This window comes from Cucurbita moschata, unplaced genomic scaffold, assembly GCF_002738365.1.
Source record: "Cucurbita moschata cultivar Rifu unplaced genomic scaffold, Cmos_1.0 Cmo_Scf00007, whole genome shotgun sequence".
Taxonomy (NCBI): domain Eukaryota; kingdom Viridiplantae; phylum Streptophyta; class Magnoliopsida; order Cucurbitales; family Cucurbitaceae; genus Cucurbita; species Cucurbita moschata.
The window spans coordinates 4,061,422-4,079,865 of NW_019268523.1; the positions used below are offsets into that span (position 1 = coordinate 4,061,422).

The window sequence follows — 18,444 nt, forward strand, 5'->3', positions numbered from 1 at the left end:
AAAAAAAAAGAAAAAGGACATATTTGCCCTTCGATTTTTGAATATTTTGGGACATATTTCAATTTTATTTTTAGATTTTCAAAAATTTCAATTTTATTCTCGAACTTTATTAATAGTGTTAAGATTATAGAGCATTTAATTTTTGAATATTTTGTGTAAATATTCTACCAAATAAAATTTAAAATTTATTTTTCTGTAGAGAGAGAGAGAAGATGCATGCGGAAGAAGTACGGCATGAGAAAGGACATCTCAGTCAGTGGTCACCTTTGCATTTACATCTCTCTCTCACCTCAATTTCTTCTAAATAAATTTTTTCATAATAATAATAATTTAATCTTTAAACTTTTATTTTCAGTCTAATTCCTAAATTTTAATTTTTTTAACAATTTAATTATTGCAACTTTTAGTGATTAACCTGTTTGTTTAACTAATATTTTTCAATTAACAAATATTTAATTTTTTTTTTATATTCTTAATATACTTTTATGGGGATTTTAACAATAAAATATAGAGATATCTTTATTTATTAATCTAATTAAAGAAACAATGAGGATATTAAAGAAGGATTGTGGTAAAGATTGGGTGAGATGCCCAAAATCCTTCTCAATCTTGTAAATGATGACACATGAAATAATATCATATTAAAAACTTTATTAAGATATTTCATGAAAAAAGAAAATATTGCATTGATTGTTAATCATCTCATAATCAATTGTTTACTAATATCAATAAAGAATTATTGCAACTTTATTTAACTATTAATCAAAATAAATATTATTAATTTTAAGATCATCTAAAACAAGAGTTCCAAAAATCCGATCAATCCAATCTAATTCATTTGAGTTGTGTCGTGAATTTATTTTGATTCAATTAAATTAAAAAAATTAAATTTTTATGTTAAAACAATTCATTAATTATAAAAAAAAAACATATTTTTGTTTGGGGTAACATATTTATCGTATTTTTTATTTTTATTATTTATTGTTGAACCACTCTTAAACATAATTTTTAAAAGATAACAATTCGACAACTCAATCCAATCCACGAGTTGGGTTATGAACTCTTTTCGAGTTGTTCAGATCACTAACTCAACCAACTTGAAATATCAAGTCAATCCAAAAGATTTTTTCAATACAACCCTTATAGACTCTTACATCCAGAAACTATAGATTAAAAATTTAATTTAATTACTATATAAATAACATATTTTTATTTAATTTTGTTATTAACTTTATCAATAGGACATTAATTTAGAATTTATTAAACTAATGAGATCAATTACATACAAAATCTGATTTTATAATTTGACCCAAGTAGATCATTTGGGCAAAGATGTCATTTCACTTTTGAAAGATTTAGGTGCAGACTAAATTAAATTAACGCCCATAAAGTTTGAAAATAATATAATATTAGTGTAAAATGTTGGACCTTTCCTCCATTACTTTATAATAATTATTTTATTATATGATTGCCTTTTTTTATTTAATTAAAACTTAATGCGAATGTTTTAGGATAAGATCGAGTCCAGTTTTACTATTAAAAAATAAAATAAATAAATACAAAATATTCCTAATACTATAAGATGTAAATCGCTTTAATTTTTAATTAAATTTCTATAAATAAATCAATTCAGATAATTATATAAAAGTTTTTTATGGACTAAAAAAAAATAAAAGCTTTTAAACCATAAAGTAATAATTCGGCCAAAATTAAATGTTTTTTTTTTGTTTTATTTAAACGACGGCGTTTACCTCTAACTACCAAAACAATATCCAGGACAAAGCTAGAGATTACAGGCCGAGCCGCTGTCGGTCCAGAGAGAGAAAACCCGGATTCTATAACGGTGAAATATCATAATTTAAAATTAAAATAATTAAAAATAGATGGTGAAATTACGAATATAGCCTCGAAACTTTTGTGGGACCAGAAAAAAAAGGAAAATATTGAAGTTAGAGATGTGGGACCCAATACGAGTGAAATTAGAATAAATAAATAATAAAATAAAGAAAAGTGGGGACCACCACCCATGTGCCCTCCTCCTGTCTCCACCAGCTCCTGCTTCTCAATGATTAGAGCCCCTCTGCTCCCAAACCCCAAACCCCTTAAAAAGTTTTTAAATAATTAAAAATTAATAAATAAATAAATATTTCAATTCCTCCATTGACGACCCTTCAATCTTCTTCTTCTTCTTCTTCGTTGACGTATTTCTTTGTTAACCATGTCTGGTTCTGACGGCGTCAACTGCAACAATGGCGCCATTATTGATCATTCTCAGACTACCAACAATGGCGGTTTGGCTGTCAAAAAACCTCCGTCCAAGGACCGTCACAGCAAGGTCGACGGCCGTGGCCGCCGTATTCGTATGCCGATCATTTGTGCTGCTCGGGTCTTCCAACTTACTCGCGAGTTGGGCCACAAATCCGACGGCCAAACCATCGAGTGGCTTCTCCGTCAAGCGGAGCCTTCGATTATTGCTGCCACTGGCACCGGCACTACTCCGGCTAGCTTCTCCACCATTTCCGCTTCACTCCGCGGTGGTTCAGCTGCTGCTTCGTCTCTAGACCATAAGCCGCTTTTGGCTCCGGCGCCGTTCATTCTTGGCAAGCGCGTTAGAACGGACGACGATGGAGATAATAAAGACGACGGTAGCGGTGGCGGTGGCGGTGGTGGTGGCGTTTCGGTTGGCTCTACTGTGAGTTCGTTTATGGGTACGGCTGCCGCGGGTGGATATTGGGCGATTCCTACGAGGCCGGATTTCGGACAGGTGTGGAGCTTTGCAGCAGCAGCGGCGGCGGCTCCGGAGATGGTGATTCAACCGACCGCGGTTTCTCACCCGGCGTCGCTGTTCGTTCAACAGCAATCGATGGGAGAAGCGTCGGCGGCGAAAGTGGGAAATTACCTTCCAGGGCATCTGAATTTGCTTGCTTCTTTATCCGGTGGACCGGGAAGTTCCGGCCGAAGAGACAACGACCACCGTTGAAGTCGTAATCCCGCCGCCGTCCACGACGGCCTCGTGTTTCGTGTTCATAGAATTATATAACTACCCTAAACCCCACCCTTCAATTTCTCTATCGCTTTTTTTTCCCCTTTTCGTGTGGAGCTTAGAATTTTAGGGTTTTTGGCTATCGAATTCTTAACTTAGATCGAGTGAAAATTAGGGTTTCCTTTTTCTCTTTTCGAATCATTATTCTAAATTTTGGCTGTTTTTGCCAGATTTTGCTCTATGAACTCTGCTAATTTGGTTGAAGTTCTTCCGCCATTTCAATGGAAATCCATGGCGGAACTCAGCTCTGATGGCTTTCTGGTTATGCTTCTGTTATTCTTCTTCTTCTTCTTCTTCTGGTTTGTGTTTGATCCGCCATGGATGAGTTTGTTGAAGCTTTTCTTCATCTTCATCTCTCTGTAAGGCCTCTGTTTTTCGAGGTTTTTCTTCAATTTTCTTAATCAATTGGCTTTTAGATTCATCAGAGTGAGAATAATCAATAATTTTGTTGTTTCCATCTATGGAATTGGTGCTGATTTCTCGAACACTTGTCTCAATTTGCTGTAATATCAACCTTGAATCTTGGAAGTTTCGATTCCATTTTCTCGGGAAAGAACACGGAATTTTGTGGGAGGGAAAATTTTTGGGATTGGTTTCAGCTTTGAATCTGATTTGACTCATTGGATTCTGAGTTTTTTTTTGTTTTCCCACTGATTTTGTGTTGTTCAATGGCATTCATGGTACCCTCAGCTGATTTTATTACCATTTATTGTATGCTTTTCCTCTCTATTTCTTCTCTCTCATAAATTATTTTCGAGCCCTAACTAAGAAAGAGTTAGTTAGTTAGATATTGTCTACTCCGTGACACAACACAAGTCCACTGTTAGTACATATTATCCATTTTAGCTTGTGACATATTGTCGTCAGCTTCATGGTTTTAAAACGCGTGTGTTATGGAGAAATTTTTACACTCTTATAAATAATGTTTAGTTTTACTATCTGACTGATGTGGGATCTCACAATCCACCTCCTTTGAGACTCAGCGTCCTCGCAGACATTTGTTCTCCTCTCTAATTGATGTGAGATCTCACAATTCACTTCTCTTTGAGGCTCAGTGTCTTCACTGACACATAGCTAGTTGCCTAGCTATGATGCCATTTGTAACAATTCAAGCCAACCGTCAATCTCAGGGTTTTAAAACGCATTTGTTAGGGAGAGGGGCACCAATTGACGCAGAGCTTTTTGAGAGGAGGAGGAGAGACACGGAAATAGGATGTTTAGAGGATCTGCTCTCTACATGGTGACTATCCTTTTGGCTAATAGCTTATCATATATTTGCCGTTCAGGTTCATTTTCCTCACATGGTAAACCTCGTTCCCCTCTCCCAGACTCATAATTTAGAATTAGCTTTCAATTAGAATAAAAAAAAAAAAAATCATTAGAATCATATAAAAAAATTTGAAGGCATACATAACATTGTTATTTACTACATTATTCATGTAAAACTTGATTTAGATAAAATAAATATAAAACAATCTTAAATTTTTTCTGTAGTTATATATAATATTGCATTAAATTTAAACGCGTACTTCAAATTTCACTTTTTATTTTAAATATAAAAATTGCAACAAGGTATTTTTAAAAAATTTTAAAAAATTAAAGATAAAATTATTTTTTTTAAACATTTAAAAAAATTAAAGATAAAATTAAATATTTCAAGGTTTAAGGAGACAATTAAAACCTAGTTCAAAGTTTTTTTTTTTAAATTTTTTTTATTATTATTTTATTTTTATAATTTAATCTATTTTAACAAGTGGCATAATTTTTTTAAAAAATAAAAATACATATATATTTTTAAACGGAAATTAACAATAATGTTAGATTTTTTAAATAAAAAATACTCTTCAATTTTTTTAAAAAATAAAATTTAAATAGAAGCTATTAATAATTTTTTTTTAAAAAAATATCCTCAAAACTTGTAAAAAGTTTCAAAATTACTTTTTTTTTCTTTTTACTTGAAAAAATGTTTAAAAAATAATCTCCACATTTAAAAAGTTTGGTTAATACTCTTAAATCTTTTTTAAGAATTATGCTTAACGAACTCTTAGTTCCTTATTAATAAATAAATAAATAAATAAAATATATATATATATATATATATATATAAACTTTGAGAGGTAACATCAATACCCTTCTACCTCATAAATGGGAAGAACGGAGAGAAAAATATATTAAACTTAATCAAATAATAATAAATATCATAAACAAATTTAACAATGATGAATAGAAATATTTCTACTAATTCGTATATGATATTCCTAAACTTCACCCTTTGTTTCAAAAAACTTTTAATATTTCAAAACTTAACTTTAAAATAAAATAAAAATAAAAATAAAAATAAAAATAAATAATTTTTAAAAAGTGAAAAACTAAACTTTAAAATAAAATAAAAATAAATAATTAAAAAAGAAAAAGAAAGAAATAAATAAGATCTTTATAAAAGAAAGGAAATTTGAATTGTTAGTTTCCAAAATAAGGATAGAATGAGGAAAGCCAAACATCATCTGTGAAAGTTTGATGAAATGGGAATTTATTGGGTGTGAGAAATTTTGTAACTGCTGACACAACAGAAAAGTACCTCCTTTTATCCCAATAATAATAATAATAATAATAACAATAATTAATAATAAATTTAAATTAATAATAATATACTATAAGTAATATATTAATATTTTTTATAAATATTAACCATTTCTATCTAAAACTAACATTAAATTAAATGTATTTTTTAACATTTTTTTTAAAAGTATAAATATCTTTATAAATCTTTAATTTAAATCTAACGTCTAATTATCTGTAAAGCTATAAAAACCAAGTTCAGTATTCAATAATATCAAACCAGGTTCAGTATTCGATGATATCCTCCCTTCAAATTTCAATAAACGTTTAATTATTTAAGTTTCTAGCTTAGTTATTATTCTGTCAAAACCTAACAATTTGATCTTATTAACTCTTAAGAAAAGACGACCTAGAAAACACTTGAACATTATCAACTTTGTAAGCCTACTTGGGTATTGAGCAAGCTCTTATCTTCTTAGTGGTAGTATGCTTAGAGACATTCCTGTTGAATACCCCGCGCATTCAGGTGATACCCATAGATCTAACCATCTAGAAATCGACAGCTATATTCGAATAATTTTTCCATTCGACTTAAATTACTGTTTTTTGTTTTTTTTTTTTACCCTTAGTAGGTACTTACCTGCAAACATAACTCCTTTTTTTTATTATTATTTTTTTTTATTTTGTAAAAATGGTCCTACAAAATTAATTCGCTACTGAAAAAAGTGGGTGGAATTTTTATTAGGTGGGGTCCATTTTGGGTCAAAAGCTCAGTTCTTGCATGGCTATGAATCATTCTTCAGTGGGCCCATGGGCCCGCGGTAAGCAAACTGGGCCTACAATCACTTTCTTGAATCTCGATTCCCAATTTTGTGGATATGGGCTATTCTTAATGGGCCATACATAAGTGACCCACACTAATGGGCCCACGGTACACAAAGTGAGCCGACAATCATTCTCATGAATCTTGTTTCCCAATTTTGTGGATATGGGCTATATTCTTAATTGGCCCACGGTATTCAAGTGGGCCAACCAACAATTTCATGGGCCCACTATCAGTTTTTTGAATATCGTTTCCCAGTTTTGTATCTATGGGCTATTTATTCTTATTGGTCCTTACAAGCAGCTGACCCACATTAATGGGCCCACGGTATTCGAGTGGGCCAACCTACACTTTGATGGGCCCACGGTATTCGAGTGGGCCAACCTACACTTTTATGGGCCCACGGTATTCGAGTGGGTATCCATCTCTTGAATTTCGTTTCCCAGTTTTGTGGATAAGCCATTCTTAATGGGCCATACAAGCAGGCAACCCATACTTTAATGGGCCACTCTTAATGGACCCACGGACCCATGGCATAATCATTCTCTTGAATTTCGTTTCCCAATTTTGTGGATATGGGCCATTCTTAATGGGTCCATACAATCAAACAAGTGACCCACACTCTATGGTCCTACAGTATTCAAGTGGGCCAACCCTACACTGAGCTCTTGATTCGTTGACTTGAATCGATCAGCCATGACTGTGGGTCCCAGAAAATGTTCTTAGGTTGGTGAGTTTACGGTTTTCTTCCGTTAAGATGGGAAAATTTTCTTTTGGAAAGGGTTCCCTTCAAGAACATGGTAAAGGAGACAATTCCAAAAGGTTCGCCTGACTCGAATAATTGAGTTGAGCCTAATATAATGACTAACCTAACCTACTGAGTACTTAAAAAAGTTGGAACAAGTTATCTATCATTTGTTATGAGGAGAAAAGAATTGTAACGTTGGCAAATAAATAATAGATGATGCATATCTAAAGAGTCTTTTTCCTAGTACTAGCTTTTTATCGTCTATTTATTTACAATATGTATCATAAATCAACTAAAACAATCTATAATCAATATAAAGAAGGAATGGGAGAAAGGATATGTAACAGCCCAGATTCACTGCTAACAGATATTGTCTTTTTTGGGCTTTCCCTTTCGGGCTTTCCCTTTCGGGCTTCCCCTCAAGGCTTTAAAACGCGTCTGCTAGGGTAAGGTTTCCACACCCTTATAAATGGTGTTTTGTTCTCCTCCTCCAACATGGGACATCACTACACAAGATCACCCTATCCAAATCACCCTATCCAAATCACCCTATCCAAAACCTCTAGTAGCAAGAATCAATATAAAGAGAAATGGGAGAGGAGATCACCTTGTGGAAAACCTCTGGTAGCAAGAATCTTTCCTCCTGAAGCAGCCATTAATGATGGTTGAGAATTTTGGAGCTGGGATACACCCTCGAATCCATTTCCTCTGTATTGACCATCATCCCTTGCTTTTTTGGCTATGAAAGAAAGAATCATCAATAATCTATCAACCACAAAAGTTTTAGTACAAGGAAGAAATTTCTTAAACCTGTAGGAGAGAACTCTAGCAATGATCTTGTACAATACTAGAGATGAGACTAGTTGAGATATAGTCCCCTATACTTCTTGCATATATTTTGACAGAAAATCTTGTAGGGAAACGATATTTAAAGTGTGCACATATATAGACAAAAAAAAGAAACGAAAAATTATACACCTCTAGACAACACTAGAACACTCTGATCTCAAGGGTTATGAACAATAAGTTAAGAATGTCCCAAGGGCCACCCACCAACAATTGATCAATACAAATAATCTAAAAGCCATGCATTGATCTGATTATAAATAAGGTTCAGTTCACCAATAGTCAAATTTATATTCATCCCATCTATGAGGGTCATCATCATCACTTCCATCAGCCTTCAATGGACTGTGAATTTCGCCAACAAATTCTTCCATTTTTGTGTCCTCCACTTCTCCAGGTTTTGCCACTTCTTCCTCCTGTTCACACAAACCATCAGAGATTACATTACACAAATAACCTACTCGTCAATCTCTATTCCTCCTTCCAGTCTCCAAAGCCAATAACCATTTTGATAAATCATAAGATTATGAGGAAAGGAGAACACCAAGAGGAAATAGGTGCACCCGAAAGGCCCAAGTAGAAACCGGAAAAAAAATTTGACAAAGTCTGACCAAAATAGAGTCGGTATTGATATAGATTTTGGCACCATATATCACGCTTGCATCCTGTTGGAAGAAATCTAAGGACAGGAGAGCAAGAGAAAGAAGGCATACGTTAGTTTCAGGTGCCAACTCTCCCAGCTCCTCATCCCCAGAATTTTCAGTCAACTCGTCTTCATTGGACTCATGTTTTGCCTTATTAGCAGCTTCTTGCAGCTGCCCAATCAACGATAAAAATTGGGAATGGTCTGCAAAAAGCTTGATTGTAAGACCATTGAACCAAAAGATAATTAAAGGAAAAGAAAAACAAGAACAAGAAAGAAAAAAATCACAATTGGACGGAGTTCAGGAAAAAAACGAAAATGAAACAGGTATTACCTTTGGCACGATTAGTTATAGCATCAGATAGGCGAAATGGATGATGACGTTCTTCATTTTTGAATTTTAGTTTAATTTGATGCCGTGTTCGGCCTGGAAACAATTGTTGTATCATACAAAAATCCGTTCCAAATTGTCGAACAGCCTATAAAGTAAGTGAACGAAGAGTTAAGTTTAATGCTAAACAAATTTCAGATATTAAAATCTTCCAAATGATTACAAAAGATGATGACATTCCTAATTGTTTAACTGTTTCAATGAAAATATCAGGACCTAAAATTTCTTTTAACCAAAATACAAATGGCCAAGGCAACAAACCTAAGGCCAAAAGGATTACAAAAATGTTTTACTAATTAGTAGAACTACAAAGAAAAGAAAAGGCTCCAAGAAAAGGAACACCAACATACGTTGACCCCACGCATATTTTCACAATGTAGCCAAACGTAACAACATTCTCTTTTTTCATTCCGACCAAATAGATCACAAAACGGCAAAGAATCTGCCAAAGAACACAAACTTCCCACCCCAAGAGGGGATTGGGAACAATGCCCCTCCACCATTCTGTTCATAACCACTCAACTCTAGCTAACTGATCAATGAATTATTAATATAAGAACTAGTTTCCTTCCCTTCGTTGATCCAAACAGACTCTGACCCATAATAGATTCTTGTAGATGGGCCTTTCTTTCATTATTTTTATTTATTTATTTGAACAAGAAACAACTTCTCCTTGATATAATGAAAATATTCGAGGGATAAAAACTTCCCTAAGTAGAGATTTTTTTTTTTTTTAAAAAACAACAAATACAACCAGAAAATGCGTAGTCACAAAGCTAAAAGAAATTTTTAAAGAACGAAGACCTTTTCTAATATTGATGCATGATGCATGAAAGACTTATGGAACTGCCGAACAAAGTTGAAGCTATGAGAATGTTGACTAGAAAAATTCTTCCTGTAGGACTCTCTAGTTATTCTCAAACCAAATTCTCATTGCCTTGATAACATTTGACCACAGATTTCTAGCTTGCAAATTAAAAGGGCTGCTCAAGAATAGTTGGATCTTCAAATGATTAATCTCGGCCCATTGAAAACTTGGATTTATCTAAACCAACCAAGGGATATTTGGCGGGGGGTGGATATCTTTTTAGATGAGGATTCCAGGTTTATTCCATGTCAATCCAACAACCGCTGAACAGGCAACCTTTCACACGGGAGATTCTATAAATATTAGAAAGAGAAGATTTAAAGGATAATCATTCTATCATGCCCCATTGTTGGGACACAAGTTCTCCCCCTCCCAACTAGAAAATAGTACCCTTTCTAATATGAACCATGACCAAGGAATTTTCATACCTCAAGGTTCCATTACAAGGACGAGAGCCAAGAAGTTACAACAGGTTTAGTCACATAGTTGAATTTATGGAACTTAGTCCCAAGATAGTTATTAGATAGCACATTTCTTTTATTGCATTATTTTAATTGTAATTTCAATATTTGTTACCCATATTCCATCATCAACTAGCTATTTTAATAGGGAGATTATGAATCTCATTAACTAGCTATTTTAATATGGAGGTTATGTGTGTATTTAACTCGCATAGGTTAAGGTTGTCAAAGGCTATATAAAGCACTCTTTTCTTTCCTTGTAGACATCACATTTTGGAATTGAAAACAATAGAATTTCTATTTTTGCTGTGTGAGAGTTAAGTTTCTACTTTGCAAATTCTTCCGTTTATAACTTGCATGCTAGAGTCATTCAAGTGCAATTGATGAAACCTCTCTTGTGGAGTGATTTGAATTACGAGTTTAGAAACGAATTTTATTTACTCTTGACCATCAAGGTAATCTGTTCCAAAACTTTCCCTTCACTGGATTCTTATTGTTTTTTGGGATTCTTGAATAATTTAGATCTAAAAGTCTTATTCTTCAATAAGATATTTTAGATCGAATACCAAGAGTTTCATAACACTTTCTACGCAAAACACAATGCAATTCTTTAGTATCATATGTTAAGTGTCCCAAACCAAACAAATCAAATAATATCACGAACATTATTGAGGCAAAAAGAGGTGTAATTACCTCATAAAAACGCTCTGTATCATGCTTTGACCACTTTGTACGTGATGTTTTGTCCATGAATGAATGGTAATTAAAGTAAGCAGAAGTCATATCAACTACATCAGGCGTTTCATCATCATCAGTACCTCTACCTTGTTCATCAGCAAGGCTTTCCTCTCCATCATTATAAATCTCCTCACCAACAGTATCGGTTCTGGACGTAAAAGAACAAGAAAGGAGTATAAAAAAAAAAGATGAAGAAAGAAAGAATAAAACCTACAGAAAGGCAAAAATATATATAAAAGAAGCAAGTAAATCAACAACGAGAAGCGAAGTAGACAGACTTGACTCAAATAAAAGAAAGTTTGTCTGAGATCAAAAACCCTTTTAAAGTAGAAACATTTAACTTTGCCACAAGTGACAAACTTGAGTGAATTGAGAGAACAACAATATTCTTTAAAAGATAACACTTTTAAGGCATACTTATGATATGAGCAAGATATTCATGAGAGACAATAAAAGCCCAATCAGTTACAACAGACTCTTCCCACAATCAAAAACAACGAGAATTGCAAAAGGTTCTTCAATTGGAAAGAGGGTTTGGGTCTTCCCTTTAAGTAGAAATCTCTTCTGAATGAGATCACAAATGAAACTCAAATACCAATGAAAAGTATGAGTACGTTTGGTTGGTGATCTAAAAGCAGAAATTTGAAAACAATAAATTCAATGAAATTTTATTGTAATGAAAAGCATAATTGTATTTTATGTTTCTAGTGTTTTTGTCTACGTGTTCGGCAGGAAATTTTGAAATTGGATTCCAATTAAAAAGTTCTTAAAAAATGTGTTTACTGTTTATAAACCTTAAAATATAGTTACAGTTACCACTAAATATTATATTGAATCTCACTATCATCAATTAATTTAATTTAACATATTTTATATTATAAATTTTGTATAATTATTATTTTACAATATTATATAATTTATAATGCATTACATCATACATATTTTATTTTTAACAAAAGATGAAACTAGTTCAGAGCATGAAATAAACCAAAAAGAAAAAAATATATTAAATTACAAATTTAGTCCATGAGCTTCATAGGTTTATATGTCTATTTGATCTATGAACTTTCAAACTTGAAAATTTTAGTTCTTAATTTTTTTAAAATATTTTTTATTAAGTCTAAGACAAAATTGAAAGTTTAAGATTCAATAGAAGAAAATAACATTTATATATAATAGAAGAATTTATTTTTAAAAATTACGAATTTGTCAAGTATCTATTAGACAAAATTGAAAATTCCTCCTAGCCCTAAAATTTTAGAGATCTATTAGACAATTTTGAAAGTTCAAAGATCAAATGGACACAAATATCGAAGTTTGAGGACTAAACTTGTAATTTAAAAAAAAAAATCAAGTTCACATACTCTTCATATTTAAAAATACATGTTACATATGCAAATACATTGGCATATCTACAAACATACATGCATGAAGCCAACAGAAAATAACAAGAGAAAAAGACAGAACATAAAAGTCCAGTAGTATCTCACTACAACCAATATATCTTTCCAAAATAATGATAATGAAATATGCTTATCTTTTTTTCATAAAAAATAATGACAATAAATCATTACAGTTCTTTTCATAATAAACAATTTATAGCTATGAAGCAAAGATAAGTTAAAAGTTTTGGACCTTTGATTGGTTGCCGGTTGTCTTGTGGTTGCCTCTTTTTTCTACATTAGAAACAACAGGCCCCAAGGAATCTCGTTAGTAAATGTGAGGAAGAAAAAGAGCTAAAACACACCAACCAAAGAAAATAAAATCATCAGTCCTGTGCAACTTGAGAGATGCTAAAAAGAATCAGTACCTCTAATTTCTCCTTGTGCTCGTGATAAATAATGAGATCCCTAAAACTTATTTTTTGAAAGTCAATTTCATCCTCCGGAGTTTCAAGCAAAACCTTGTTTACTTTAGAAGCAGAAAATAATTAATGATCCGACAAAAGCACATTACTACATTAACTATACAGAGTAATAGAAAAAGATATATATCGTTGGCAGCCAGAAAGATTTAAAGCATAGGCAGCTAGAGAAATAGTTACCTTGTCTTCTATTCCGGCGAGTTGAATGGGAGAACTTCTTAGGACGCTTTTCAGCTTGCAAATCTGGAACTGCTTTATTAGCCTCCTTGCGCTTCCGAGCTGGTTTTTCATTATCACTAGAAGGTTTCAATGACTTTGTTTTAGTTTTTGTTCCTCGACGTCCATTTTTTTTATAGCCATCTCCATGTATATCATAATTACTAAAGCGTTCACTAGGGAAATCATCAACACCATCTTCTGGATCATCAAGTTGATGAGAAACCTGCTGTCTCAACTTCCTCGAAGTTTTGCTATGATCAATTTCTTCACCAACTGGGGGGAACATCTCTTGCTGCTGAGACATATTTGATTGACTCAAAGGGTCTTCTTCACCATTCTTACCACCCTAAGAACTCAATTACAAAAATAAAAAATTAAAACAACCAAACAGAACCGCACAAACTCAAAACAATTACATATTTAATTACACATTTCAACAGTCATTTACATTACCTCTTCTCTTAACATCTCATCCTGATCATCTGAATTAAAATCATCTACCAGTATGTCACCATAAGAGTCATATGCTAATGACTCTACATTAACAGGTGCTTCAATGTGCTGGTTGACAGGAGAGTAGTCATCAAAGTTGATCGATGAATCATTAAGAACACCATCTGAATGGGTACCAATTGAGGCTTCATGCATGCACCTAGTATCACAAGAAATAACTTGTGGAGATGGCGGAAGCGTATTAGAGATTTCTGGCTGAGAGATTTGTGTGCAACTGTCTCCTGCAACTCTCATTTTGGGCTTTGGTATATACTTGCAAGCAGGTTGTTCTGAAAACAAGATGAATTTAAATTATTTAACTAAAGCGCATATTTCAAAACCAAATAAAACAGAAAAGTTGGTTGAATTTGTCTTACCAGAGGGAGTAGTGGTCCCAGAACTTATTATATCCCTGGTGATATTAGCCCCTGCCCCACATTCCTGAAACCTCGACCATATGTGAACGAGTGAAGAAAGATGCTTTAAAAGAACTAACTCCACTTGTTAACAAAACAAGACTTTCACCTCTACTTCCAACCTTTGTGTATCCAAATCTCCATCCTCATTGGAAATTGTTGCTTGCTTAAGGCTTGAAGGATCTTTAAATGTAAGAGAACAGACATTAGAACAAGAACTATAGAGGAAATGAGAGATGAGAAATGTCAATTACTCACCTGCTTCATTCTTTGGTTGGTTATGAAAATCATCTAGCCATTCCAATTCATCAAATACATCTGTATTCTGAAAATAAAATGATTATTAGTACAGAATTGAGGAAAAAAAAGTTGTACCTAAAACAATGACTCCTCTACAAAATACACGAATAATTAGCCGATACCTGCCCTGCTATTTTACCATCATTGGAATGCCCATCCTCAGGCTGGATTGACCCTAGTCCACTTTGACCCAGAACCGTAGCTTCATGAGCTCTAGAGGCACTTGAATGGGAATAGTTCAATATTCCCGAATTTTTGCTATCATCGGTAGGATTTTCTACTCCAACTGGACCTAAGGAGAGAGTAGTGGTATCAATTGCATCAGTCACTCCATCTTGAACATCAATGGAATATCGAATACTTGTGTCTATGACAATGTTATAAACCAAATAATAAGACTTGGAAATTATATTGAAAGATAAAAGAATAAGAAAATACGGTAAGAAACTCCAAAGTAACAAAAGCTACTAGGACCATCGCATCTAGAGCTCACTCAAGACTGCACAGCAATATTACTTACCTCCCTCCAAGACCAACCCCCTTAGTTATAACCAATGATCTCTAACAAAACTGCAACAAGCTACCTTGCTAATTCTGATATTACCCCTTGCTATTAAGACCTACCAAATAATTGAAACTGAGGAGAAATTTGGGAATTTCTCTAAAGATCAAAATGCTGCAACAACCATCTTTTTTGGGTTATATTGGATGTCAAGTTGAAACTCATACCATTCAATTCACAAGTAAAATTAAATTGTAATTTTCACGCACTTGGATATTTGGAAAGAAAAATTCATATTATAAGATATTGGATAAATTACAAAATTAGGCCCTATGGAATGGACAAATTTAAATTTGATCCCTATTATTTTTAAAGTTTCAATTAATCCCAATGGTTTGTGTTTAGCTTCAATTTGGTCTTTATAATATTGAAAGTTTTAATTTTCCACATGGTTTGGTTAAATCTAAAAAACAGCCCCTAAATTATGTTCTATCAACCTCAAAACCCCACCAATAATGACGCCAAGGACGATTTGTAAAGTTTTGCTAAACCATAGGGATCAAGTTCAAACTTTTTTAGACAGAGAGATTAAATTGAAACTAAATTCAAACCATAAGGATCAAATTAAAACTAAGCCCAAGCCATAGAAACTAAATTGAAACTTTGCCCAAACTATAAGGACCAATATAATAATTCAAACTAAAGTATTTAATAAATATACCCCTTCATTTATTCTTTCTTGAACAGTAAACGTCTTTCACCTACGTTTTTCACTTATTTGACTTTTACTTTTAGGTTATTCCCCTCACATGATAACCTTTTCCTATATACTACACCATCATAATTTCGACGAATGTTTTGAACTAGTACTTACCATCGATAGTAGAACCTGAAGGAAGAATACCACCACAAGAATCCAAATCAAGCTGCGTAGAGTCTACCTGGAAACAACAATTTTCCTCACCAAATCAAACTTACAAATGAAATAATATATAGTTATACTAGAATAAAGAAATCCATATGGCCAAATTTCTGGTGTTCTGGCACTAAACATGGCTAAATAATAATTAGTAAATTGTACCATTATAGCACTTTCCACAGAGGTGTGATGTGAACAACCAATGAAATCAGATCTTACGGTAGCCAAGAGCAAATCATCTTCAGATTCCTTGTTCTCCTCTATCACAGGAAGTTGGGATGACGACTTGATTGATTTTGTGTTTCCTCTACCATCATGACAAGATTTAGCATCCGATGTCGTTCCCTGCAAATAAAGTAGATTCATAGAAACAGTTTCATAAATGTCCCAGCAAAGTCGACCATCCATCACTTAAGCCAACAAAAGATACTGCATAGGGCTTACCTTCTTATCTTGGGATACTGTGGACAACTGTGGAGCCAAAGTTTGCTTTTTAGGACGTGGTTTGATCTTTGGTTGAAATCTACCCCCAGTTCGAGCTGGGAAAAACCAATATCAATTACTCATTATCAAGAAAATAGAAATGCACAAACTGATGAATGTAAAGCTTACATGTGAAACCAGGATCAGAGAGAATTTCATCAAAAGGGTCCATAAATGAAGCCTCGAGTTTGACTGCACCAACCAGAAACCTTTGGACGTTATGAAACCTTCTGATTCCTTTTTAGTTGGTAAGAAATCGAAAATAAAAGTTCACAGTACATGTCTAAAAGGTAAAAAGTAAAATTAAAGCTGAGGATATGGGCAGTGTTTCTAAGCACAAATGTAACATCCCCAAATTTCACACTAAACTAGGAACCTTACCGAACTTTCATACCTAACTAGCTTGAAGTACAATGTCCAAATATTTGAAACAAACTAACATTCTACTCTTTGCTTAAGGAACCTGAGGAAACTAGAGTTTCAGGATTAAAAACATCAAACTAACCACACTAAGGAAACAAACTCAAATTAAAGAAAACATTCATTTCCATGAGCCACTAAGCCACTAAGTACAACTCAACTTCAGAACAACAATAAAAACTCCAACGCAAAAATTTCAACCCAAACTCAAAGACAAACAATAAAAGGATGAACTAACAGCAATGTCACGACACTAACCCAGCTATAAAAGGTAAATCAACTAGACTAATCACAACGGAAGCAACTCCTAAAAAGAGTTCAATTAGCTAATGGCTCTTCTTTTCATATCTCCTCTTCAGCGCAGGTTTGTAATACTTATCATTACCTACATAATTTAGTACACAACACGTACTGGTAAGTAGCTCACACCTGAAGAGCCACATAACAGTACACAAGGCAAACATCATGCTACTCACATCATGTAATGCATACTCAATCTCTACTCAAGCTCACTCAATGCCCACAATTTAGCTCTCACAAGGCTTTCTGCGACCGACACCTTCAAGGTACGTTGACCCCAACTAATGTTATCCAGGGTCACCGACATTCTTTGTCGTCCCCAACTGATTTTATCCAAGACCATCAACAGTTTCTATTGACCCCAACTGATTTTAGCCAGAGTCACCGAATCTCTTCATCGACCCCAATAGATTTTTATCCAAGGTCATCAACGTTCTCAAGAATCCCCACTACTTGTCTTTCTAGACTCATCGCACCGACCCTAACTATTTTCAAACAAGGCCATCGATGTTCATCTAAATCCAACGGCGATACAACATTTGACCGACGCACTTGATATTCACCCAACATTTCTTTATACGCACAACCCTCAGACCTCTTTCTCACACAATCTCACTAGAATGCATGAGTGCTATAACATGCTTCTAAACTATGCTTTATGTCAAAACCACATAAAACAGCGACATGCACTCAACATAACCCATACAATAATTCAAACATTCTCAAAAAATATGCTCATAAACAAAATCATACAACACCACCTCGGCATGCTAGTCCGTACAATATCGCCACGACATTACAACATACTTAAACATACCGAACACATACGATTCAAACACATCGACAATTTAAATCATAATTATTACTCAATTAAAACACAAAGCATGTTGGCACACAATAAACAGACCCAACGAGGGGGTGAACGCCGCTGGTTTCTGTCGTCACTGCAGCGAATTCGTGTAGCGCACTGCCGTGGAGCCTCGCCGGAGAAGAGAAGTTCGCTGGAGGGAGAAGAAGAAGATGTCGGAACGCCGTGGAACAGGTCCGCTGGTTTCTGTCGTCACTGCAGCGAGTTCGTGTAGCGCACCGCCCTAGAGCCTCGCCGGAGAAGAGAAGTTCGCTGGAGGGAGAAGAAGAAGATGCCGGAACGCCGTGGAACAGGTTGCTGGAGGAAAATACGCCGTTCGTGCGATGGGCGGTGGTGGTTCACCGGCAGATGTGCGTGTGAAGAAGAGAGGGGAGGGAGATGAAGAGAGGAATTGGGACAACGGTTTTCTAAATTTTCCCTCTTATTTTTCATTTCTCACTCTCTTTATAAGCAAAAACAAATTACTCGAAAATTAAAAAAAAAAATTAAAAAAAAATTGAAATCCAAATTAAAGAATTAAATGTGAGAAAAATCTAATTGA

The 18,444-nt window shown here is 33.9% G+C and overlaps 2 protein-coding genes across 5 annotated transcripts; one reads left to right on the forward strand and one right to left on the reverse strand.

The window, feature by feature from the left end:
* Positions 1-2,114: 2,114 nt before the first annotated feature.
* LOC111444685 (transcription factor TCP21-like) lies at positions 2,115-3,752 on the forward strand. Its single transcript, XM_023082683.1, has one exon. The coding sequence runs from the start codon at positions 2,219-2,221 to the stop codon at positions 2,978-2,980; it is 762 nt and encodes a 253-aa protein (XP_022938451.1). The 5' UTR covers positions 2,115-2,218; the 3' UTR covers positions 2,981-3,752.
* Positions 3,753-8,100: 4,348 nt separating this feature from the next.
* LOC111444681 lies at positions 8,101-18,371 on the reverse strand. Of its 4 annotated transcripts, none has more exons than XM_023082678.1 (17): positions 17,943-18,371; positions 16,445-16,507; positions 16,277-16,371; positions 15,995-16,177; positions 15,788-15,854; positions 14,534-14,703; positions 14,370-14,436; positions 14,221-14,294; positions 14,080-14,136; positions 13,657-13,986; positions 13,165-13,549; positions 12,931-13,031; positions 12,756-12,796; positions 11,076-11,268; positions 8,997-9,141; positions 8,733-8,866; positions 8,101-8,435 (listed from the first exon to the last, which is right to left on the reverse strand). In XM_023082678.1, exons 2-17 carry the CDS (start codon positions 16,485-16,487, stop codon positions 8,292-8,294), a joined length of 2,229 nt encoding a protein of 742 aa, XP_022938446.1. In that variant the 5' UTR covers positions 16,488-16,507; positions 17,943-18,371; the 3' UTR covers positions 8,101-8,291. The 4 variants fall into 4 exon arrangements, with proteins under 4 accessions (XP_022938446.1, XP_022938444.1, XP_022938447.1 ...); XM_023082676.1 differs by having other exon boundaries at positions 13,657-13,985; positions 14,073-14,136; positions 17,943-18,370; XM_023082679.1 differs by having other exon boundaries at positions 13,657-13,985; positions 14,073-14,136; positions 16,052-16,177; positions 17,943-18,369.
* Between the last annotated feature and the right edge of the window lie 73 nt (positions 18,372-18,444).